The sequence below is a fragment of the Salvelinus alpinus genome, chromosome 6 (assembly GCF_045679555.1).
Source record: "Salvelinus alpinus chromosome 6, SLU_Salpinus.1, whole genome shotgun sequence".
Lineage (NCBI taxonomy): Eukaryota > Metazoa > Chordata > Actinopteri > Salmoniformes > Salmonidae > Salvelinus > Salvelinus alpinus.
The window spans coordinates 14,040,839-14,067,818 of record NC_092091.1 but is presented as its reverse complement, the minus strand read 5'-3'; the positions used below and the strand labels follow the sequence as shown (position 1 = coordinate 14,067,818).

At 42.4% G+C, this 26,980-nt stretch overlaps 1 protein-coding gene across 2 annotated transcripts in view; it reads left to right on the top strand.

Moving 5' to 3' along the window:
• The window catches only part of LOC139577531 (cadherin EGF LAG seven-pass G-type receptor 1-like), an 82,833-nt gene that overhangs the window by 30,034 nt on the left and 25,819 nt on the right, over positions 1 to 26,980 (top strand). For both annotated transcript variants that reach the window (XM_071404574.1, XM_071404573.1), the window contains exons 2-8: positions 1,031 to 1,687; positions 3,468 to 3,690; positions 6,748 to 6,863; positions 7,492 to 7,580; positions 19,774 to 19,931; positions 20,551 to 20,714; positions 20,982 to 21,107. In XM_071404574.1, the coding sequence (XP_071260675.1) occupies positions 1,031 to 1,687; positions 3,468 to 3,690; positions 6,748 to 6,863; positions 7,492 to 7,580; positions 19,774 to 19,931; positions 20,551 to 20,714; positions 20,982 to 21,107 (1,533 nt within the window). The remainder of the gene's footprint in view (positions 1 to 1,030; positions 1,688 to 3,467; positions 3,691 to 6,747; positions 6,864 to 7,491; positions 7,581 to 19,773; positions 19,932 to 20,550; positions 20,715 to 20,981; positions 21,108 to 26,980) is intronic.

Genomic DNA, 26,980 nt, shown 5'->3' with positions numbered 1-26,980 from the left:
ATGGTAGAGGGGTACTGTGGAGAACCATCAGGGGAGAGAGAAAGGAGCACGCCAAACAAAGCCTTAACAATCTGGAAATAATTCCCTTGACCCTATTAACCCACTGGTTTTAGGCATAGTCCTTCATCTCTTACTATAGGGCGATGGTGTAGGGCGATGGTGTAGGGCGTTGGTGTAGGGCTATGTTGTATGGAGATGGTGTAGGGCTATGGTGTAGGGCTATGGTGTAGGGCTATCGTGTAGGGCTATGGTGTAGGGCTATGGTGTAGGGCTATGTTGTAGGGCGATGGTGTAGGGCTATGGTGTAAGGCTATGGTGTAGGGCGATGGTGTAGGGCTATGTTGTATGGAGATGGTGTTGGGCTATGGTGTAGGGCGATGGTGTAGGGCTATGGTGTAGGGCGATGGTGTAGGGCGATGGTGTAGGGCTATGGTGTAGGGCTATGGTGTAGGGCGATGATGTATTGGACATTATGTCTGTCAGATACTGACAAGGAACACTACACCATGTCATTTATTCATGCACTGTATTGTTAGTGTTGCAACAGGGAACTTGAAAGTGCTTCTACCTACTTTGCTAGCCTATATCCCAAATCCCCAAACTCTTTGTATAAAAGTGAGAAGGTGCTGTGAGATTTAAGCACCAGTCGAACACTGTCAGGAAATTTCAGTTTAAATGGAGGAATCACTGTCTGCGCTAATGTTCACAGGTTGGAGTTTTACCTTGGATTTGGCACTGGATGAAAAAGTGGGCACAGTCAAGTCAGTAGGAATCATTCTCCAGTGATCATTGTTGAAGAATCTTGCTTTATTGTGGTGATGAAGTTGAAAAGTTTCTGGACCATTCTTCAAACCAAAAGGCATTACTTTAAAGTGGAACAAGCCAGCAGAGGTGAAAAGCAGTGCTTTGTTTGCAATTAGGTTAATGGGGTATGTTTTTAAATGTTGACTGACATGACCTTTGTGTCTTTAATGTATCTTTAAAGTGTGATTCTGTGACCCTGGTTGATCCTGGTTGTCTCTGATTCCAGACGGTGTCCACCGTGTCACGGCCCTCTGCACCCTGCGTGTCACCATCATCACCGATGACATGCTGACCAACAGCATAACGGTGCGCCTTGAGAACATGTCCCAAGAGCTCTTCTTGTCCCCGCTGCTCGCCCTCTTCATGGAGGGCGTGGCAGCGGTCCTGTCCACCCGCCCTGATGGCGTCTTCGTCTTCAACATCCAGAAGGACACACACGTCCAGGGGAGCATCCTCAACGTCACCTTCTCCGTCCTGCACCCTACTGGGGGATCCAGGGGCACCATCCCCTCTGGACCTTTCTTCCCCTCAGAAGCCCTGCAGGAGCAGATTTATCTGAACCGGACTCTGCTCACCTTGGTGTCCAGCCAGCGTGTGCTACCCTTTGACGATAACATCTGCCTCCGCGAGCCCTGTGAGAACTACATGAAGTGTGTGTCGGTGCTGAGGTTCGACAGCTCGGCACCCTTCCTGTCCTCGGATACGGTGCTGTTCAGGCCTATCCACCCGGTGACGGGGCTGCGCTGCCGATGCCCAGCAGGTTTCACGGGGGACTACTGTGAGACGGAGATTGACCTGTGCTACTCGGGTCCCTGCCAGAATAACGGCAAGTGCCGGAGCAGGGAAGGCGGGTACACTTGTGCGTGTCCGGAGGACTTCACCGGTGAGTGTTGTTATCCACTTTTTGGTTTCCTACTTGACTCTTTTTCTTTCACCCCATTCTTGATCTGCTCTTTTTCACGTCAGTCTTTCTTTCACCTTTCACTCTGACTTTGCTTTTGTCTTTCTTTCCTGTCTCTCTGTCATTAGGGTTAGGGTTAGTCTCTCTGTCATTAGGGTTAGGGTTAGTCTCTCTGTCATTAGGGTTAGGGTTAGTCTCTCTGTCATTAGGGTTAGGGTTAATCTCTCTGTCATTAGGGTTAGGGTTAGTCTCTCTGTCATTAGGGTTAGGGTTAGTCTCTCTGTCATTAGGGTTAGGGTTAGTCTCTCTGTCATTAGGGTTAGCGTTAATCTCTCTGTCATTAGGGTTAGTCTCTCTGGCATTAGGATTAGGGTTAGTCTTTCTGTCATTGGTTTAGGGTTAGGGTTAGTCTTTGTGTCATTAGTACTTAGATAGAAACATGCCTACCCCCACTGAGAACTCACATCTGCTTTGACAGAGCCTCTGTCTATAGAGCTTAATATTCCTGCTATATTAAAGACATGGCCCACAGCCAAAACCATGATTCTGCAGAGGCTATTACCTGTTAATCAAACCCTAGCCTTCTATGCTTTGAAGACTCTTGGCTAGCTCCAGGTAGTCTCAAGTCATAACGTGGCTGATGATGGTTGACCTGACAGTGTTGGCCTCAGGTTTCTCACACTTTCGGGAAAAAGATCCCTTGTAATTCCCTCCTAACCGGAGATTATCTGTCTTGCAGTCGGGTCATTACCTGCTGGAATTCCGTGCCCCGTAAGTCAGGTGTTCTTTTTATCCAGATCTTGTCAGGGTAATTTGCAACACACAACACCCCACACTAGGAGCTGGAAATAGATCTGGTAGTGGCACATTGGAATGCAAAGACCTTGTGGGGTTGACAATGTTCCTTTTGACCTGTGGGAAAATCATCTCTTGACTCCTTGGTGCTCTCTTTCATAATATGTAATACAATGACCCTTAAAGGGTGACATAATACCACTTCACTTTCCACACACATTTCTCTGTAGTCTCCCTGTCTCTGTTCTCTATCGCTTCAATATAAAAGCCTTGTCGTGTGATACATTGTTACCATACTGTAAATGATCCTTTCCTGTTTTTTTTATTGGGAGCTATCTTTCAGCTCAGTACGTGACCCCTTAATGGTCACCCCAAGCTGTTAGGGAAAGGAAAACAGCATCCATTTGAATGGTGTCACCTCCGGAACACATCTCAGGTCTAGTTAACCAGGCAGGACAGTGTCAGTGTGGGTTGCTGATGGGTCGTGACAGGTGTCTTACAGACCACCAAGGTGGCCTGCTGCTTGGCCAAAGACACTCCATTGTTCTGTTGTCATTATGCCACAAGCCGTTTGGTTCCAGCAAAGAGCCAAGGGTCAGTCTGGGTCACAGAGCATGGTGGTTACAATCTGCTGTGTTTTGACATGCTTGTGAATGGGGGTTGGGTCCCAACCCCCCTCTTTCTGTGTCCATTCAGACTAGCTTGTAGGTTGTGTTGTAATGTAGTTGAACTTGTGTCTGCTGAAAACCTGACTGATTTCAGCTTGTTTCCCAAAATATATTTGTGGGGCTTCGTCCTGGACACATCACAATATAAAGGCCTGAAAGGAGGATTTAAAGGAGAACATGTGTACTCGTTTAGACACCTACCTCAACTTTTGTCAATAACAGTTTTTCAGTTTTTAATACTCAGCAGTTTTTTTATACCTGCTCACCTGGGCCACCCGTTTCCTTTTCCCTTCCTACAGGTGAGCATTGTGAGGTGAACTCCCGCTCTGGCCGTTGCGTCCCGGGGGTGTGTAAGAACGGGGCCAGGTGTGTGGATCTCCTGGTGGGGGGGTTTGTGTGCCAGTGCCCCCCAGGGGAGTACCAGAAACCCTATTGTGAGATGAGCACCCGCAGCTTCCCTGGCCAGTCCTTCATCACCTTCAGAGGGCTACGGCAGAGGTTTCACTTCACTGTGTCCTTCATGTAAGTACACCTATGTGTCTTATAACATGTCTCTATAATAATGTGTACGTGTGTATGAGTGGCTTTTTGGAGGGGGGGGGGGGGGTTCTCTTTGCATTCAAGAACACCTGGAGCTTTTTTGACATAGTACTGAGCCAAATGGTACACATCTAACGCCATGTCTGAATATACAGTACCAGTCAAAAGTTTGGATACATCTACTCATTCAAGGGTTTTTATATATTTTTTACTATTTTCTACATTGTAGAATAATAGTGAAAACACCACACATGGAATCATGTAGTAAACAAAAAAGTGTTAAACAAATCAAAATGTATTTTATATTTGAGATTATTCAAAATAACTACCCTTGCCTTGATGACAGCTGGCATTCTCTCAACCAGCTTCATGAGGTAGTCACCTGGAATGCATTTCAATTAACAGGTGTGCCTTGTTAAAAGTTAATTTGTGGAATTTCTTTTGTTCTTAATGCGTTTGAGCCAATCAGTTGTGTTGTGACAAGGTAGACGTGGTATACAGAAGATAGCCCTATTTGGTAAAAGACCAAGTCCATATTATGGCAAGAACAGCTCAAGTAAACAAAGATAAACCACAGTCCATCATTACTAAGACATGAAGGTCAGTCAAAATGGAAAATTTCAAGAACTTTGAAAGTTTCTTCAAGTGCAGTCGCTAAAACTATCAAGGGCTATAATGAAACTGGCTCTCATGAGGACTCTGCTGCAGAGGATACGTTCATTAGCGTTACCAGCCTCAGAAATTGCAGCCCAAATAAATGCATCACAGAGTTCAAGTAACAGACACATCTCAACATCAACTGTTCAGAGGAGACTGTGTGAATCAGGCCTTCATGGTCGAATTGCTGCAAAGAAACCACTACAAAAGGACACCAATAAGAAGAAGACACTTGTTTGATCCAGGAAACACGAGCAATGGACATTAGACCGGTGGACATCTGTCCTTTGGTCTCATGAGTCCAAATTTGACATTTTTGGTTCCAACCGCTGTGAGATGCAGAGTAGGTGTACGGATGATCTCTGCATGTGTGCTTCCCACTGTGGAATTCAAGGCACACTTAACCAGCATGGCTACCACAGCATTCTGCAGCGATACGCCATCCCATCTGGTTTGCACAGGACAATGACCCAACACACCTCCAGGGCTATTTGACCAAGAAGGAGAGTGATGGAGTGCTGCATTAGATGACCTGGTCTCCACAATCACCTGGCCACAACCCAGTGAAGGAAAATCAGCCAACAAGCGCTCATCATATGTGGGAACTCCTTCAAGACTTTTGGAAAAGCATTCCTCATGAAGCTGGTTGAGAGAATGCCAAGAGTGTGCAAAGCTGTCATCAAGGCAAAGAGTGGCTACTTTGAAATTGCTAAAGTATATTTTGATTTGTTTAACAATTTTTTGGTTACTGTATGATTCCATATGTGTTAGTTCATAGTTTTGATGTCTTTACTATTATTCTACAATGTAAAAAATAGGAAAAATAAAGAAAAACCCTTGACTGAGTAGGTGTGTCCAAACCTTTGACTGGTACTGTACATACAACCCTTTGTAATAAGCAGTAATGGCTGTATCCATGGAAACACAAATAAACATCGCCCCATTCTCTTGTCTCACTCACTGGACATGCTTAGGCATAGGCACATCTGAACCTCAAATCACAGAAGTGCTGAATCACAGTGCTGGTACATCAGCCTTGACATTTGTGTTCTGTTTTCACGAAAGAAGCACAAGCCATTTCATCCAGTGGTTAGGTGCAGATATTGGTTCAAATAGTATTCATTTTTAATTTTAAATACTTTAAAAGTTTAAGAGCTTGCCTGGAGTGACATTTTATATATCAAGGCTGTAGTGAAACATCTCTTCCTAGCGTCCAGCTCAGGTTCCCTGGCAAAGGTAAAAACAGGAAGTGATGCGTGGAGCCAAGGGACTCTAGATGTTTGGCTTTGTTGATCATGGTTTCCTGTGACGCTGCCCTGTGCCATATGGCTTTTGACTTTTGTGTCCGTACCCGCTACGTGCCAAAGGGTTCATGACACACAGCGGAATGGCTCCCAGTACTAGCTCTATGTCTGTCCGCACCAATCCTCCTTCCCTCCGTAATTTTCCAAATTCCTTTTGCTCCTCTCATTGTCTCTAGTTCAATATGATTATTTTTTCAATTTTCCCTTTTCACTCTCATTGTCTGTCATTTCCCAGGTTCATTTGTCTCTCAATGTGTCCCACTCTCCCCCGTTCTTTCATTACCTCAAGACAGGTTTAAGCCTGGAGACAATTGAGACACGGATTGTGTATGTGTGCCATTCAGAGGGTGAATGGGCAATACAAAATATTTACGTGCCTTTGAACGGGGTATGGTAGTAGGTGCCAGGCACACCGGTTTGTGTTTTTCACACTCAACAGTTTCCCGTGTGTATCAAGAATGGTCCGTCACACAAAGGACATCCAGCCAACTTGACACAACTGTGGGAAGCATTGGAGTCAACATGGGCCAGCATCCCTGTGGAATTCTTTCGACACCTTGTAGAGTCCATGCCCTGACGAATTGAGGCTGTTCTGAGGGCAACTCAATATTAGGAAGGTGTTCTTAATGTTTTGTACACTCAGTGTACTGTACTGTATAATCAATGATAATATAATATATTGTACTGTATAATACGTTATAATATAGTATGCAATCAATGATAATATACTGCTGATAATATACTGTACCAGGGTTAGGGTCAATTCCATTTCAATTTCAGTCAATTCAGAAAGTAAATTAATTTCCAATTCCAAATTTTGCAGTTAGAATTTCATTGTACTTCTGGAATTGAAATGTTTTTTACCCCAAGCCTGTACTGTACTGTACAATCAATGTGACCTTTGCTCCAGTATGACCTCCTGTATGACCTCCTGTCTGACCTCCTGTCTGACCTCCTGTCTGACCTCCTGTATGGCCTCCTGTATGACCTCCTGTATGACCTCCTGTCTGACCTCCTGTCTGATCTCCTGTATGACCTCCTGTATGACCTCCTGTCTGACCTCCTGTATGGCCTGCAGGTTTGCCACCAGAGAGAAGAATGCCCTGCTGCTTTACAACGGAAGGTTTAACGAGAAGCACGACTTCATCGCCTTGGAGATCATCGAGGAACAAATCCAGCTCACCTTCTCAGCAGGTGAGGACGTAAAGGATGCAGAGAAGAGATGGCCACCAGACTCTTCCATTTACTCTGTTCCCTTTGCTTCACTTCACGTCCCTCTCCTATCCCCCTCTCTGTGAAATACTAAATCTCATTAACAGGGAGGTTCTGACCAACTGGGCAGGGGTCAGAGTTTTTGGAGCCAACCCTCAGATACCAGAGAAAATTGAGAGTAAACAGTGATTATGCAGTTCACCCAGTGGACTGTGTTATGTTGAGTTTGGCAGGGAATTAGTGCCATGGAGGTATTAGCCTAAGTAAACAATCATTAACCGACAGTCTATCTAACTAAAGTAGTGTTCACTGATCTGGATCAGTAGCACCAATATTAAAATAACTCAAGAGGTCCAAAGGGTTATGTTTTTCTTAACCTTCCCCAGCCCCATCTCTCAGCTTTATACCAAACCTCCCCAGCCCCATCCCTCAGCTTTATACCAAACCAAGTTGCAGGGCTGCCATTGGGTGTCACACACTCAGGGTTGTGACTTCAAAGAAAGAAAGAAGTGAGAGGAGGTATCTATGAAAAGGGCCAAACTCAGTTGGAATGGATTCTGTGTCGATTAAACTCTTTCCTGTTTCCTTTGTCCTGTTTCCATCGCTCTAGGAGAAGCCAAAACCACCGTATTGCCCTTTGTCCTGAGTGGGGTCAGTGATGGTCAGTGGCATAGAGTACAGCTACACTACTACAACAAGGTAAGCACACATCCTGGATAGGTGGAGGCTATCATGATAACATAAGATTTGATCACTAAAAGAATGATGCATGTCTCTGTTTACTTGTTGTGCTTCGTGCCTACACCCAGACCACGCTTGGTCTGTGGGGTAAATGATGAGTGGTGTGGTGGGAGAGGGGGGTGGTCATTGTTTGGAAATCCTTCAATCACAGTTACTAGAGCACCAGTAGGATTAGGATGTTATGAACCCAGATGAAGTGCCCTCATAAACCTCCAGGCCAAAGGTCATTCAAGTAGGGCACTCATACTATCCCCCCAGCCTCCTCAAACTCCACACAGAGTCCAGATTTTGAAAGGGTTGTCATGGGAACAGACACGCTAGTCTTTGTTTTGGGCGATTTTAGAGTTGATTTGAGGCCGTTGTATTGACAAAGAATAAAATTATTGAGTTTCCATTTTGAGCTTTGTTCTCTTGTTTTGAAAGACAATCTGGGTTAGGCCTGTGTAACTAAACGGGATGGCCTCAAACAGAGAAGTATTTCTGGATCCAGGGCTTTCTATGCAGGATTTTTTATGTTTATTGGCAGTGGAAGTTATTGTGGTCACCTTCAAAGATGGAACCCACTGAGAGTACTGTTCCTGGAAAGATATTAATTGTTTTTGGATTGCTAAACCTTTGAAAATGACCCAGTAGTGTGAGAATGTACAGTGGTGGCCAAAAGTTTTGAGAATGACACAAATATTACATTTCACAAAGTCTGCTGCCTCAGTGTCTTGAGATATTTTTGTCAGATGTTACTATGGAATACTGAAGTATAATTACAAGTATTTCATAAGGCTTTTATTGACAATTACATGAAGTTGATGCAAAGAGTCAATATTTGCAGTGTTGACCCTTCTTTTTGAAGACCTCTGTAATCCGCCCTGGCATGCTGTCAATTAACATCTGGGCCACATCCTGACTGATGGCAGCCCATTCTTGCATAATCAATGCTTGGAGTTTGTCAGAATTTGTGGGGTTTTGTTTGTTCACCCGCCTCTTGAGGATTGACCACAAGTTCTCAATGTGATTAAGATCTGGGAAGTTTCCTGGCCATGGACCTAAAATATTGATGTTTTGTTCCCGAGCCACTTAGTTATCACTTTGCCTTGTGGCAAGGTGCTCCATCATGCTGGAAAGGCATTGTTCGTCACCAAACTGTTCCTGGATGGTTGGGAGAAGTTGCTCTCGGAGGATGTGTTGGTACCATTCTTTATTCATGGCTTTGTTCTTAGGCAAAATTGTGAGTGAGCCCACTCCCTTGACTGAGAAGCAACCCCACACATGAATGGTCTCAGGATGCTTTACTGTTGGCATGACACAGGACTGATGGTAGCGCTCACCATGTCTTCTTTGGACAAGCTTTTTTACGGATGCCCCAAACAATCGAAAAGGGGATTCATCAGAGAAAATGACTTTACCCCAGCCCTCAGCAGTCCAATCCCTGTACCTTTTGCAGAATATCAGTCTGTCCCTGATATTTTTCCTGGAGAGAAGTGGCTTCTTTGCTGCCCTTCTTGACACCAGGCCATCCTCCAAAAGTCTTCGCCTCACTGTGTGTGCAGATGCACTCACACCTGCCTGCTGCCATTCCTGAGCAAGCTCTATACTGGTGGTGCCCCGATCCCGCAGCTGAATCAACTTAAGGAGACGGTCCTGGCGCTTGCTGGACTTTCTTGGGCGCCCTGAAGCCTTCTTCACAACAATTGAACCGCTCTCCTTGAAGTTCTTGATGATCCGATAAATGGTTGATTTAGGTGCAATCTTACTGGCAGCAATATCCTTGCCTGTGAAGCCCTTTTTATGCAAAGCAATGATGACGGCACGTGTTTCCTTGCAGGTAACCATGGATGACAGAGGAAGAACAATGACTCCAAGCACCACCCTCCTTTTGAAGCTTCCAGTCTGTTATTCGAACTCAATCAGCATGACAGAGTGATCTCCAACCTTGTCCTCCTCAACACTCACACCTTTGTTAACGAGAGAATCACTGACATGATGTCAGCTGGTCCTTTTGTGGCAGGGCTGAAATGCAGTGGAAATGTTTTGGGGGGATTCAGTTAATTTGCATAGCAAAGAGGGACTTTGCAATTAATTGCAATTCATCTGATCACTCTTCATAACATTCTGGAGTATATGCAAATTGCCGTCATACAAACTGAGGCAGCAGACTTTGTGAAAATTAATATTTGTGTCATTCTCAAAACTTTTGGCCACGACTGTACTACGGTGCCCCTATTCATACATACATTCATAGTTGGTCATATGCAGACATACACTATCATTTTGTAAGCTGTAAGAACATGAGCCTGGTCCTAGACTGTCTTCTGGTTTACACATTTCCCCATGTGTACAACATCTAACATTAGTGATGCACCGATATTACATTTTTTGCTGATACCGATATCCAATATTTTCCTTGCCAAAAAAAAGATTCCAATTACCAATATAAAAAAAAATTGCGGCCTTTTAAGCATTCTAGTACAGTTAAATAGTTAACTTCTTACGGCTGAAATCCCGCTAACGGGATCGATATGACAACAGCCAGTGAGTGGAAGTGCAGGGCGCCAAATTCAAACAACAGAAATCTCATAATTAAAATTCCTCAAACATACAAGTATTTTACACCATTTTAAAGATAAACTTGTTGTTAATCCCACCACAGTGTCCGATTTCAAAAAGGCTTTACGACGAAAGTACACCAAACGATTATGTTAGGTCAGCAACTAGTCACAGAAAAACACAGCCATTTTTCCAGCCAAAGAGAGGAGTTGCAAAAAGCAGAAATAGAGATAAAATTAATCACTAACCTTTGATGATCTTCATCAGATGACACTCATAGGGCTTCATGTTACACAATATATGTATGTTTTGTTCGATAAAGTTCATATTTATATCCAAAAATCTCAGTTTACAGTGGCGCGTTATGGTCAGTAATGTTTTGCTTCCAAAACATCTGGTGATTTTGCAGAGAGCCACATCAATTTACAGAAATACTCATCATAAATGTTGATGAAAATACAAGTGTTATACATGGAATTATAGATCCACTTCTCCTTAATGCAACCGCTGTGTCAGATTTCAAAAAAACTTTACGGAAAAGCACACCATGCAATAATCAGGTGCTTCTACACCTGCATTGCTTGCTGTTTGGGGTTTTAGGCTGGGTTTCTGTACAGCACTTTGAGATATCAGCTGATGTAAGAAGGGCTATATGAATACATTTGATTTGATTTGATACGGCACTCAGACACAAAAACAAGCCATACAGGTACCCACCATGTTGTGGAGTCAACAGAAGTCAGAAATAGCATTATAAATATTCACTTACCTTTGAAGATCTTCATCAATGCACTCCCAGGAATGCACTCCCAGGAATCCCAGGTCCACAATAAATGTTTGTTTTGTTCGATAAAGTCCATAATTTATGTCCAAATACCTCCTTTTTGTTTGCGCGTTTAGGTCACGAATCCAAATTCATGAGGCGCGAGCACTAGGTCCAGACGAAAAGTCAAAAAGTTCCGTTACAGTTCGTTGAAATATGTCAAACGATGTATAGAATCAATCTTTAGGATGTTTTTAACATACATCTTCAATAATGTTTCAACCGGAGAATTCCTTTGTCTTTAGAAATGCAATGGAACGCAGCTAACTCTCACGGGCGCGAGCAAGACTGAGCTCATAGCACTCTGCCAGACCGCTAGTTGAAACAGCTCTCATTCTCTCCTCCTTCACAGTAGAAGCATCAAACAAGGTTCTAAAGACTGTTGACATCTAGTGGAAGCCTTAGGAAGTGCAATCGGACCAAATTTACACACACAAAAACACACACACACACACACACACACACACACACACACACACACACACACACACACACACACACACACACACACACCACACTGACCAAAAGTTATTTTGTTGGAATTTACGTATGTCCCCATTACCAGTAAAACATAATCAAAACCTATTTCTTTCATTTACTTTCCATGCTGTTTCATTATTCATTTGTTCAGTCATTTCATTCTTAACCCGGATTTCTATTGAACGCCGTTTGGGTCTTTGCATGTCAAAAAATATACTATTTAACACTATTTGATGTGTCAAATAACACTATTTGACGTGTCAAATAAGTTTGTTGACCAATCAGGACATGCATATGACTGCACGTCACATAATAATTTAACGCGTTCATTCATTTTTCACGTAGTTATTACACATTGATTACACTATCACTCGTATTTCATGTCACAGTGATTCATCGATACGTATGCTATGATGCTGGTAAAGTTGTCTCGCGCACCTACAGTGCTGGTCATAAAAAAAGCTAGCTAGCTCATGGATGCAAACAATGTTCTTCCCCAAAAATATAGCAAAACAACATAATCTGTTTCAGTAGCTATAGTTAGCTTGCTAACTGTATAGCTAGGTGTCATCATCTAAAATAACCCTAATTTATAAGACACTTCTTATTTGATTAATGGTGGGTCGGACCCATCTATGTTAAGCTAGCCATAATACGGATTAGACACAATAGCGGACTTTGCGGTTAGTCTTCAAAATAAAAGTATGGCATAATTCTACTATTTGTATTCATTTGCATCACTGTCAATGACATACTTTTATTTTGAAGGCAACCCGCAAAATTCCACTATTGTGCCTAATCCTTATTGCGGCTAGCTTCACAACACATAACCGGGTCCGGTCCAGCCTCACTAGCCAGATGAAGCTAGCGGGCTGCTTATAACGTTAGCTTTGGGCAACAGGGTTAAGTAGCTGGCTAGCTATTTATTTTCATGAACTGAAGTTCAATTTCAATAGGCGAACAACAAGTGGCAACCTAGCTAATACTTACTCACAAGGATTCCTAAATCATTGGTAGCTACCCCAGGAGTTGCGGTCGAACAAATGATGCTTTATTACCATGATGCTTTAATCCAAGATGTCCCTACAGATGGAATTCAAGCCATGACATGGTTGAGAGATACCTTGAGCAGAAAGTTGTGGTGTATTCCACACTGACTGATCAAGCTGGAGGAAGAATGTCAAAGATATTGTGACTTTGTCTGAAAATGACATAAGACTAGCAGAGGAAGTTATCAAAGTGTGCAAACCTCTCAAAAGAGTGAGACAATTCCATCATTCCAATTACAATAATTCAAATTTCCATGGTCCTGTCTATCAAATCAAATCAAATTGATTTATAAATCCCTTCTTACATCAACTGATATCTCAAAGTGCTGTACAGAAACCCAGCCTAAAACCCCAAACAACAAGCAATGCAGGTGTAGAAGCACGGTGGCTAGGAAAAACTCCCTAGAAAGGCTGGAAACCTAGGAAGAAACCTAGAGAGGAACCAGGCTATGAGGGGTGGCCAATCCTCTTCTAGCTCTGCCAGGTGGAGATTATAACAGAACATGGCCAAGATGTTCAAATGTTCATAAATGACCAGCAGAGTCAAATAATAATAATCACAGTGGATGTTGAGGGTGCAACAGGTCAGCACCTCAGGAGTAAATGTCAGTTGGCTTTTCATAGCCGGTCATTCAGAGTATTTCTACCGCGCCTGCGGTCTCTAGAGAGTTGAAAACAGCAGGTCTGGGACAGGTAGCACGTCCGGTGAACAGGTCAGGGTTCCATAGCCGCAGGCAGAACAGTTGAAACTGGAGCAGCAGCACGGCCAGGTGGACTGGGGACAGCAAGAAGTCATAAGGCCAGGTAGTCCTGAGGCATGGTCCTAGGGCTCAGGTCCTCCGAGCGAGAGAGAGAAAGAAAGAAAGAAAGAAAGAAAGAAAGAAAGAAAGAAAGAAAGAATTAGAGAGAGCATATTTAAATTCACAAAGGATACCGGATAAGACAGGAGAAATACTCCAGATATAACAGACTGACCATAGCCCCCGACACATAAACTACTGCAGCATAAATACTGGAGGCTGAGACAGGAGGGGTCAGGAGACACTGTGGCCCCATCTGATGATACCCCCGGACAGGGCCAAACAGGCAGGATATAACCCCACCCACTTTGCCAAAGCACAGCCCCCACACCACTAGAGGGATATCTTCAACCACCAACTTACCATATAGCCCACAAAGATCTCCGCCAAGGCACGACCCAAGGGGGGGGCGTCAACCCAGACAGGAAGATCACGTCAGTGACTCAACCCACTCAAGTGACGCACCCCTCCTAGGGACGGCATGGAAAGCAATGATCCTGAAATCAATGGTGGCATGTGATGAAGATGAACCCGCAGTAAGGGATGTCAAGACTGCTATCAGAGTTAACCTGGAGCCTAGATATGCTGACCCTGGTGTCCAAGACTTCTTACACAAGAGCACCACTTTGGACTCCCGGTTCAAGTCCCTGCTGCACCTGGATGCTGCTGCTTGTCTGAGAGTCTACAATGAACTCACAGCAGAGATTGTGACCAATATACAACAGGTATTGTATTTATTTTGTTAATGTGACATTTATTATTTTATTAATTAGTGATTTATAAAGTAATAATTGTAATTGACATAAATGTGTCTGATGTATATTTCTAACAACAAATCATATTTTTAAAGCCACTTCAGAGATAGTAATTTTCATCTAATTTAATTCTGCAGGCTCAAGCCACAGATAACACAGGAGCCAACCCCTCTCCAAAGACGGCAGAGGACAGGGGTTCTCCTCCAGAAAAGAAGTCTGCCATGGCTGAGCTTTTTGGGGAGTTGCTCACGACCCAGGAGCAGGGAACCAAGTCAAAGGTCAAGGTCATAGAGGTGGAGGTGACCTCATACAGGGAAGTGGACTGTATTCCCCTGGATGCTGATCCACTTACATGGTGGAAGACCAAAGAGTTAATATACCCTCATGTTGCCATGTTAGCAAGGCGCTACCTTGCTGTGCCTGGGACCTCTGTCCCTAGCGAGAGGGTATTCTCCACAGTGGCTGACATTGTCACAGCAAACGGATCTGTGCTCACTGCAGATAATGTGGATAGTCTAATCTTCTTAAAGAAAAACTTATTATTAACTTATTATTTTTGTTAAGGAACCAGTCTCAAGTGGTCCTATTTAGTTTAAGGCACTGCTATGTGACTTAATGTTGATATATGCTGCTGGACTATGCACTCTTGTTGAATTTCTGTTTTAAATGAATATTTTATTTCATGTTATAAGGCAGGCACTGCTGTTTTTTGTTGTCCCTTTGTTTCCAAATGCTCCTGGGAATTCAAGCTACCCATGTTACTATTATAATAAATCGAAAATCTAAATACCAATTACATATTTCTCAGGCGTTAATTTTGTCGATGTATCGAAACCGTACCGAACCGTGACACCACTGTACCGTATCGTACCGAACCATGAGTGTTGTGAACCGTTTCACCCCTAGTTTTAAGACAGTACAGTATAAAGGTAGGCTTAAACTGCTTCTCCAATGGAAATCCTCGATCACACTTGTAGGCGATCATGGCAACGTTGGCTAGCTAAGCTCATGTGTCGAAACACATAATCGGGTTTAACAGGTCATTTTGCGCCAAACTGTACATGTGCAGGCCATCTAATCAAAGGCACTTCTTCGATATAAAGTTGTTTTTGATGGAAATGAAAACGTGTCAGTTTCACGAGGTTGGAGTAATACCAAGTTCAACTACTTCAGACATTGGCTCAAATCTAGGTTATGCCTTTAGATTTCAAGAAAATGTACATCTGAGGAAGAATGTTTCACTTCTCTCATTGACTTCTCTCATTGACTTCTCTCATTGACTTCTCTCATTGACTTCTCTAAACCCCGGCCTGGTCTGCCTGGTCTGCTTCCCAAGGGTTCCCAGAAGTCTGGTGATGTTGCTCCTCTGGGTTTAGAAACTCTGTACTTTCACTCTCAGTACAAGAGAGGGATAGAGCAGCTAGTTGTTTTGTCTTGTTCACCCTGGCCTTCACAGCCGCGGCATGCACCCTCTGCATCATATGCACACGCATGCACGCACTTATGCAGACACACACATACGCACACACACACATACAGACATGGTTTAGAATTTTCATAATTCAGCACATTCTGCACATTTTGGAGAAGATATGCTAAAAGCATTGTTTTAGGGATTGTTTTGTACTCAGGCTTTCCTAGTGGACAGGAAGATGGAACACGTGATTAATGTCTGTGAATTTATGAGAGTGTTTGTTTGTAATGTGTGGAAAAGAGAGGGGAACAAGTGTCACTGAGTTCCTGTTGTTTGGGTTGACCTTGACATGGTGACACAATGTGAATAGAATGCAGCCTGTATATGGCAACAACAAGGGAGATCTTGTATACTTTACAGTAGTTTTGCTATAATTAGGCTAGTAAGAGCTCTATTCTGAGTATGCCCTCTCTCATATTAAACATAGTGCCAAACCAAACAGTCCAGGGCTCTGCAACAACAGTCTTCCAGGTCCCTTCTGTCAGAGCCCAGAGGTCTGAAAGCTAAACCAGAACAGCACAAACAGACGGCCAACACAGTCAATGTACTACCTTTTTGTCTACCCCCCATAGCCCAACCATGAGAAAAGAGGGATAAAAGAAACAGATGCCCAAAGAGTAGTATCTATGTTATTCTGGAGTTATTAATGAAGGCCAGAACAATATATAGTAGTGTGGAATGCAGCAGGCATTTGTAAATGGTCCATAATCCAGAAATTTCAATTCAGTATGTGAATATTGACACTTTTGAACTAGGTAGAATGTATTGTGTGAAAAGAGCAAGACCATGATAGTATTGCAGTAGCTACATTGTAGTACAATGTTCAGGCCTCTCCTCTGTCAACAGAATTACTTCATGATTCATTTCTCCCCAGGGCATGTGGTCTTTCACTATGATGCTTTCACATTGCTCAGTGTACTGTGTAAACCTAGTGGTGCCTATTACCAAACTGGCGATCATATAGCCTATGTTGTAACCTAGCCTTAGGACCAATGTTCCCCCAAAGCTGCGCGCGTTAGCGGGAGCCCAGCTCCCCCGGAACTGCTGCAGAAGAAATATCAGCCTGCGCAGAGAAGCACAAGATTGAACTTCACTCAACTTTCTAGTTTTCCCCGTTAGTCAACACTATCAAATTAACTTTTAACAAGGCACACCTGTTAATTGAAATGCGTTCCAGGTAACTACCTTATGAAGCTGGTTGAGAGAATGCCAAGAGTGTGCAAAGCTGTCATCAAGGCAAAGGGTGGCTACTTTGAAGAATCTGAAATCTATTTTGATTTGTTTAACACTTTTTTTGATTACTACATGATTCCATATGTGTTATTTCATATTTTTTATGTCGTCACTATTATTCTACAATGTAGAAAATAGTACAAATAAAGAAAAACTCTTGAATGAGTAGGTGTGTCCAAACTTTGACTGGTACTGTACATGTAGTGACATGTGCACATTTGTACATTTGTTCATATCCTTTGCTAGTTACTGAGTTATTATCCCAGTTATAGATTATTTGTAGTCAGCAATGGGGGAATGATTGCTTCCTACAAGAACACAACAATCATCTTTTTTTTTGTCTTAAAGGGGCAGTTTTTGAGAGTAGCCAATAGGCAGAGGTGTCACGATCGTCTATAGTAGAGAGTGAGGACCAACATGCAGCGCGTGGAAAGTAAGTCATCTTCCTTTTATTTGAAGAGAACGAACACCAAACGAAACCACTTTACAAAATAACAAAACAGACGAACGTGAAGCTAAACATGAACTAGTGCCTACAAGCAACATAGAACATCGACATAGACAATACCCCACAAACAGCTAAAGCCTATGGTTACCTTAAATATGGCTCCCAATCAGAGACAACAATAACCAGCTGTCTCTAATTGAGAACCCATTCAGGCAACCATAGACTTCCCTAGACAACTACACACAACCATAGACACAGCTAGATACCTATACTAAACATAAACCCAACTACTCTAATAAACCCCCTAAACCTTACAACCACCCTAGACACTACAAAAACACATACACTCCCCATGTCACACCCTGACCTAACTAAAATAATAAATAAAACAAAGAATACTAAGGCCAGGGCGTGACAAGAGGATAGCATTATTTGTCTAATTCTATGTAGTAATGGGCTGGAAATAATGATGCATTTGATTTTGTAAAGTGGTTTCTTGCATCAAAAAACACAACAACATTTTCAGTCACCTACATGTCTGAAGGACAAGTGGATAAACAGGTTAATGTCAAGCCCTGCATGTTTTTATCCAAAGTCTCATGGCATGTAGGCCTACTTTGAACACCACACATTGCCTGCTACTGTAGGCTGAATGATAGAACAGCTATTTCCATGTTAAAATGTTATGGGATGCATTTTCTCCATTGATTTTAATGGTAGGCCACTCAGGTAGGCTTGCATTATGGTTAAATAGCCACAGTAGCCGCCTTGACCACTATTAAAACTAACTTAAACCGGGTACAGCCTCAGTGTTCAGAGTAAACACACACCGGAAGTTGCACAGAATTTTCACAACGTTCAAGTTTGCACTCAGCAGACCTGAAATTTGCTCAGTGAGGAAAATGTTTTGAGGGAACATTGCTTAGAACTTATGCTTCATGTTTGCCTATTGTCCAGTAGGTGTACATTAGGCACATTTCAAGGCTATAGATTATAGTCCTCACCATTCCAAAGTGAAAGTCTGTATTTATCAAGACTTGGCTGGATGAGAGAAGAGTGATACGTCTTTATCTTTGTTCCATGGTGTTGTTTTCATGTTCAGAACAAATGACCAAGAGAGAAGGGAAAGGGACAGTGGTATACATCAAAATGTCTACATTCAACTATAAACCAGTGGAGCCTCAAGTCTCTGCAGTTCAATGGGAAAATTGCTTATTTTTTTTAAGTTAAATGAATTGTCTGCTAAAACGTTGAGTTAAATGTTGGTCTCTGCTAAACTCTGTTAAAGTAGGGCATCTTTGTTTTACATATTATATTAGAGATTTTAATAGTCACATTTACAGGGCTGCAGATGTAATTACATGGTACAGTGAAATTCTTAAACTCCGAGCACCAACAATGCAGGACAAAGTAATGTCTTTAGTGTGGAGGGAAAGTGATGTTTGCCAGAAACACTACCTCTACTAGCAGACACACAGTTGACAGATTAGAGAGATAAAGATTTGGGCGTCTGGAGATTAAACGTAGATGACAGACGCTCCCAAGAGCTTAATCCCACCAACAGAAATATGCTCTTGGTGGGAATTATAATGATCATCCCAATTCCTGAATGGAGCTGTTTTTAGAAATAACAGTCTTATTTGTATCCTGTGCTGTTACTCAGTAGGGGATATTTGGACACTTCACAACAAAGTTGCTTTGATCACATATTGGTAGCTTTTAGCATGAATCTTGGCAATTTGGCTTGAAAGGCCAATTTGCCTAAATATAACCCAGAATATTTAGGCAAATATATCATCAGGGAATCTGATATGCTCATTGTGTGGAATGTCATCCCTGCTAGAGTAATCAGTTGTCTGAAACTCGACTCTTAGCACCCAATGGGCATCCTCCGTTTGAGTTTTAACACCTGGAATGCTGTCATCAATTAGGGAATGTCTCAGAGATTGATAGTAGTCTATATGACTATGGGGGGGAGTAATGTGATTATTGTGACTAGCCTGATATTTCCACCAGGGAGATTACTCTTAAACACATTACAATGAGCAATTGAGTTTGGTTTGTACTAAAGTCCCAGCATGCATCTCTAAAAGAAACAGCTGTTCCTACAATATTGTTGTACCTCTTCCTGTTGTCACACCTGCAGTTGCATAGGTCATCCTCCCTGCAATGTCACATACCCACAGGAAATAGATCAAAGGTCCACACACATACAGTTTGATAGAAACACACATACAGATTTTGTATTTGCACGTACAGATACACATTGAGGTGACATAAGGTCACTGAACATGACGCTGCTTGGGGAGAACTAGGTGGATGTGGTGTTAATAGCTTGGAAAAGGGCAGCACCGTGAGATGAGTTGCAGGGGGGTAAACACTGACAGTTGCTGACGATAGTCATGGAGAAGCTGTTTCCCTTCCGAGAACGACTCTATGGATCCTCACTTGTATGGCTGAAAGCCCCAACTTTCTCACTGGATATTGGTACCTTAGTTTATTAGCTGCGACGTCCTTACATTTCATATGACCTCCCTTCTCTTTCCAGCCCAATATTGGTCGCCTTGGCATCCCCCACGGACCATCAGGAGAGAAGGTGGCAGTCGTTGCTGTGGACGACTGCGACATCGCCATGGCAATTGGCTTTGGTGGCCAGATCGGGAACTACTCTTGTGCCACCCAGGGCATACAGACAGGACAGAAGAAGTGAGTGCAGTCTCATAGGGTTTATCCAGCCTCCTGTCGGACCAATCTTAGCTTTTCTCCCCTCAAGTGGAAAGTGACAGCAATTGCCATTTTGTTTCCCATATTACATCTTAGCAAGTTCTCATGCAGTAGACATAAAACCTACATCAGTATTAGTATGTCCTATTCACTTCTTAACTCTTGTGATTCTTTATTCTTATGCAAATGCCCATATCTAAATGTGTTTCTTATTCAAATGTAAATTACCTCCTACTAGGGAAAAATTTGTTGGGTATTAGTAAATCACAAGATTTGACAATAGAGGGCATTTTGTTATATGCGAGCAGTGCATTTTTTTCATAACTTGTGTTATGAGTTCATGTTACGCCAGCATTGGTCCCACTCAACAGTGGAGGTTTTGATGCAGGGTAAAGTAGTTGTAAGAGGCTTGATCAGCCTTTCTCTTTGTCTTTTTGGTTTGTGTGTTGAGTCACAATGTTAATAACAATGTTCTAGTGTGGTTGTAGCGTGATTGGTGCACTGTAATATCAATCAGAGAATCATACTCATAACAAAAGGCCTTGACTCTCCACTCAGAATCAGATCCAGTTGATGGTTGTTCTATGTTGCCCATCTCTAGGTCCCTGGACCTGACCGGTCCACTACTTCTGGGCGGTGTTCCCAACCTGCCGGAGGATTTCCCCGTCCGGAACCGAGACTTTGTGGGCTGCATGAGAGACCTGACTATAGACAGCAAGCCTGTGGACATGGCCAGTTATGTGGCCAACAACGGCACGGCCGCAGGTCTGTACTAATCCTCACGTGTGTGATATTCATTTTATAGTTGTCATCTGTAGCTTAGATGGTAGAGCATGGTGCTTGTAACGCCAGGATAGTGGGTTTGATTCTCGGGACAACCCTGAATGTAAAATGTATGCACCCATGACTGTAAGTTGCTTTGGATAAAAGCGTCTGCTAAATGGCATATTTCAACGCATTAGTTTGATATTTTTGTCTAACCCTATTGATGCCACTGATTATCATAAGCCTGTATTACATGTCTGTATTCAGGGTGCACAGCGAAGAAGGACTTCTGCACTCAACGTGTGTGTCTGAATGGAGGAATCTGTGTGAACAAGTGGAGCACGTACTCCTGTGGCTGTCCCCTGGGTTACGGAGGGAAGAACTGTGAACAAGGTAAAGGATTTTAGGAAAAATGTATTGGATATATTTTTGAGGGGTTTCCTGTACGGGTGTGTGTCAGTCTGCATATCCTGCATGTGTGTGTGTGCATGTGCCCTGTGTGTATGTAGCTATGTGTTTTATTGTGGGTCTCATAATTAATGGAGTTGAAAAAGTTTCAGTCACGCTCTTCAAGGCTAGCGGTGAGTAAACAGAAAAGGTCAATGTGGACAAGTTTCCTGAATCTCCACATTCCTACATTCCACATACACACTGACCCTCCTCTCATCCTCTCTGGCCCTGTTGGAGTACTTTACTAATACATCCTTCCATCCCTGCCTGCTTGAGGTAATCACAGATGTCAACTGGCCTTATTGATGGAAGTAATAGACTGATGGTAACCTGGTTTTCACCTATCCTTAAGGAAGGAAGGAAGGATTTTAAAAAGTATTTACACTTGGCCCAGGGCCAAATGACCACTATTACATATAATTGGTGATCTGATTATTACCCAGAAGCATTATGGTGCAGTCAGTGGTACTTGTCAGTTTCAATGCTTGTTTTTATGTCTATAGTTGACTAACGCAGTATATAGAGGTAGGAGAGAAATTCATAGTTTATGGTACTATATACTTTAGTTGACAAATTTGCTGGCCAAATCTTGAATAGTGATTTGCTCTTTTAACTCTCAAGAGGGATCACTATGTCAGAAAACATTTTTATTGGCATACCAGTGGACAGTAAAGCACACTTTGTGAGTCAATGTTTTCCACTTTTCTGATGTAAGTCGTGTTAGCAGGAAAAGGAAATCACTTGTTGTGACACAAAATATTTGCAAAATGTTTTGCTCATAAAATAAAAAAAGGTCCTACCGGACATTATTCATCACGACCAGACAGGATTCTTAAAAGGAAGATCAACATTAGACAACTACTAGAAATAATGGAAAACTATAAGAATGGGGGGAAACCAGGTATAAACTTTATAGCAGATTTTGAGAAAGCCTTTGATACACTAGAATCTGTTTATAAGTGCCTGGATTTTTTCAACTCATAAGATGGGTAAAGTCATGTACAACAATCCTTTATGTAAAATAATAAATAATGGTTACTTCTCTGAGAACTTCGAATTGTCAAGAGGCATAAAAACAACAAGGTTGTCATACATATTTATTATGACCATAGAATTTTTAGCTTTATATAAACATACTTTTAATCCATCTGTCTGCATATTTCAAGACATGACATATGCGGGTGTAGTGAGATACCCATTGGGATGGACGATTCTTTTCTCATCACTCATTGTGAAGCAACGTATACTAAAAGCTTGGAAGTCAATCAATCCGCCATCATTGACACAATGGAAAAATCTCATTATTTATTATAGAAATAGTATGGGCAACTGAGTAAAACAAATTGGTACAATTTAAGACCAAGTGGCAAACAATAATGCAGGTACTAAGGATGGGCTGTGAGCAGGCAGGTCTGGGCAGATTAGATGTAGTCTTTGTCTGTATGTGTCTGTATGTTGTCTTTAGTTTGAATAAGTTTGTTTTTGTTTTAGGAATAAAAACAAAATCTGTCTAATGTTAACATTAAGGGGCCAAAAAGTAAGGGAATAGAGACAAAAGTATCAATGTATGCCGATGATTCAAGTTTTCTCGAGTCCTCAATCTTCGACCTTGAAGGGCTTCATTGAGGACCTGGACAATTCCTCCAGTATCTCTGGACTAAAACCCAACTGTGATAAGTGTACTATATTACGGATTGGGTCTCTAAAAGATACAAACTTTAAATTGCCATTTTATCTCTCGATTAAATTGGTGGATGGTAAAGTCAATATGCTTGGTGTACACAATATCTTGCAACTATTAACTTCGATCGAAAACATAGAAAAATAGATAGAATTTTGAAACTGGAGAGGGAAACACCTATCCATTTACGTGAAGATTACCCTGATTGTCACGTTCCTGACCTGTTTTCTCTTGTTTTTGTATGTGTTTAGTTGGTCAGGGCGTGAGTTGGGGTGGGCAGTCTGTGTTGCTTGTTCTATGTTTAGTGTCATTGTTAATTGACCTTGTATGGTTCTCAATCAGAGGCAGGTGTTTGACGTTTCCTCTGATTGAGAACCATATATAGGTAGGTTGTTTCACATTGTTTGTTGTGGTTGGTTGTCTTCCGTGTCTGTATGTCTACCACACGGGACTGTTTTGTTTGTCGTTCGTGTATGTAGACTGTTCCTGTTCGTGCGTTCTTCGTATATTGTAAGTTCTCAAGTCCAGGTCTGTTTACATCGTTTATTTGTTTTGTAGTTTGTTAAAGTGTTTTCGTGTTTCGTCTTTACTTTAATAAATATCGTTATGTCCACATTTACCGCTGCATTTTGGTCCGACCCTTACTCCTCCTCCTCATCCGAGGAGGAGGAATTAGACGATCGTTACACTGATTAATTCTCTAGTTATATCGCAATTGACATATTTATTCATGCATCCACCGACTCCAGCAGAATCCTTTTTCAAATAATACGAGTAAAAAATGTGTCACTTCATTTTGAATGTCTAACCAGATAAAGTTCAACAAACATATTTTTATAACAAACATGAGTTTGGAGGGTTAAAACTATGAAATAGTAAGGCATTAAACCTCTCTTAAAGCCTCCATTGTACCGAAATAGTACAGTGGGGAGAACAAGTATTTGATACACTGCCGATTTTGCAGGTTTTCCTACTTACAAAGCATGTAGAGGTCTGTAATTTTTATCATAGGTACACTTCAACTGTGAGAGACGGAATCTAAAACAAAAATCCAGAAAATCACATTGTATGATTTTTAAGTAATTCATTTGCATTTTATTGCATGACATAAGTATTTGATACATCAGAAAAGCAGAACTTAATATTTGGTACAGAATCCTTTGTTTGCAATTACAGAGATCATACGTTTCCTGTAGTTCTTGACCAGGTTTGCACACACTGCAGCAGGGATTTTGGCCCACTCCTTCATACAGACCTTCTCCAGATCCTTCAGGTTTCGGGGCTGTCGCTGGGCAATACGGACTTTCAGCTCCCTCCAAAGATTTTCTATTGGGTTCAGGTCTGGAGACTGGCTAGGCCACTCCAGGACCTTGAGATACTTCTTACGGAGCCACTCCTTAGTTGCCCTGGCTGTGTGTTTCGGGTCGTTGTCATGCTGGAAGACCCAGCCACGACCCATCATCAATGCTCTTACTGAGGGAAGGAGGTTGTTGGCTAAGATCTCGCAATACATGGCCCCATCCATCCTCCCCTCAATACGGTGCAGTCGTCCTGTCCCCTTTGCAGAAAAGCATCCCCAAAGAATGATGTTTCCACCTCCATGCTTCACGGTTGGGATGGTGTTCTTGGGGTTGTACTCATCCTTCTTCTTCCTCCAAACACGGCGAGTGGAGTTTAGACCAAAAAGCTCTATTTTTGAATCATCAGACCACATGACCTTCTCCCATTCCTCCTCTGGATCATCCAGATGGTCATTGGCAAACTTCAGACGGGCCTGGACATGCGCCTGCTTGAGCAGGGGGACCTTGTGTGCGCTGCAGGATTTTAATCCATGACGGCGTAGTGTGTTACTAATGGTTTTCTTTGAGACTGTGGTCCCAGCTCTCTTCAGGTCATTGACCAGGTCCTGCCGTGTAGTTCTGGGCTGATCCCTCACCTTCCTCATGATCATTGATGCCCCACGAGGTGAGATCTTGCATGGAGCCCCAGACCGAGGGTGATTGACCATCATCTTGAACTTTTTCTATTTTCTTCTATTTTCTAATAATTGCGCCAACAGTTGTTGCCTTCTCACCAAGCTGCTTGCCTATTGTCCTGTAGCCCATCCCAGCCTTGTGCAGGTCTACAATTTTATCCCTGATGTCCTTACACAGCTCTCTGGTCTTGGCCATTGTGGAGAGGTTGGAGTCTGTTTGATTGAGTGTGTGGACAGGTGTCTTTTATACAGGTAACGAGTTCAAACAGGTGCAGTTAATACAGGTAATGAGTGGAGAACAGGAGGGCTTCTTAAAGAAAAATGTATCTGATGTATCAAATACTTATGTCATGCAATAAAATGCGAATTAATTACTTAAAAATCATACAATGTGATTTTCGGGATTTTTGTTTTAGATTCCGTCTCTCACAGTTGAAGTGTACCTATGATAAAAATTACAGACCTCTACATGCTTTGTAAGTAGGAAAATCGGCAAAATCGGCAGTGTATCAAATACTTGTTCTCCCCACTGTATCTAAATCCTAATAGTTTTTTTTAGCAAGTACGCCTTTATCTTTGTAGTGACTGGGTGTATTGACACACCATCCAAAGTGGAATTAAGAACTTCACCATGCTCAAAGGGATATTCAATGTTTGTTTTTTTACCTATCTACCAATAGGTGTCCTGTGGTTGAATCTTAGTTTGAAATTCACTGCTCAACTGAGGGGGCCTTACAGATAATTGTATGTGTGGGGTACAGGCATGAGGCAGTCATTTGAAAATCATGTTGAACACTATCATTGCACACAGAGTTAGTCCATGCAACTTATTATGTGAGTTGTTAAGCAAATGTTTACTCCTAAACTTATTTCGGCTTGCCATAGCAAAGCGGTTGAATACTTATTGACTCAAGACATTTTTTATTAATTTGTAAAAAAAAAAATAATAATAATTAAACATAATTCCACTTTGACATTATGCAGTTTTGTGTATAGGCCAGTGAGGAAGAGAAACAGGTACAGAGGACACAGAGCAGGGTGCCTCGTAAGGATCCGCAGAAGGCGAGTGGGAAAGCTGCCGTTACTGTCAATATTACTCGCCAACGTGCAATCGCTGGACAATAAATTAGACGAGGTACAATCACGAATATCCTACCAACGGGACATCAAAAACTGTAACGTCTTATGTTTCACGGAATCGTGGCTGAATGATGACATGGATATTCAGCTAGCGGGATATACGCTGCAGCGGCTAGATAGAACAGCACACTCCAGTAAGACGAGGGGGGGTGGGGGGGTGGGGGGCGGTCTGTGCATATTTGTAAACAACAGCTGGTGCATGAAATCTAAGGAAGTCTCTAGATTTTGCTCGCCTGAGGTAGAGTATCTTGTGATTAAATGCAGACCACACTATTTGCCTAGAGTTTTTTCAGCTATACTTTTCGTGGCTGTTTATTTACCACCACAGACGGATGCTGGTACTAAGACTGCACTCAGTCAACTGTATAAGGAAATAAGCAAACAGGAAACCGCTCACCCAGAGGCGGCGCTCCTAGTGGGCGGAGACTTTAATGCAGGGAAACTTAAATCAGTTCTACCTAATTTCTATCAACATGTTAAATGTGCAACCAGAAAAAAATTCTACATCACCTGTACTCCACACACAGAGACGCGTACAAAGTTCTCCCTCGCCCTCCATTTGGTAAATCCCACCACAATTATATCCTCCTGATTCCTGCTTACAAGCAAAAATTAAAGCAGAAAGCACCAGGGACTCGGTCTATAAAAAGTGGTCAGATGAAGCAGATGCTAAACTACAGGACTTTTTGCTATCACAGACTGGAACATGATTCTTCCGGTGGCATTGAGGAGTACACCACATCAGTTACTGGCTTTATCAATAAGTGCATCGAGAACGTCGTCCCCACAGTGACTGTACGTACATAACCCAACCAGAAGCCATGGATTACAGGCAACATTCTCACTGAGTTAAAGGGTAGAGCTGCCGCTTTCAAGGGGCGACACTCTAACCCGGAAGCTTATAAGAAATCCTGCTATGCCCTCCGACGAACCATCAAACAGGCAAAGCGTCAATACAGGGCTAAGATTGAATCGTACTACACCGGCTCCGACGCTCATCTTATGTGGCAGGGCTTGCAA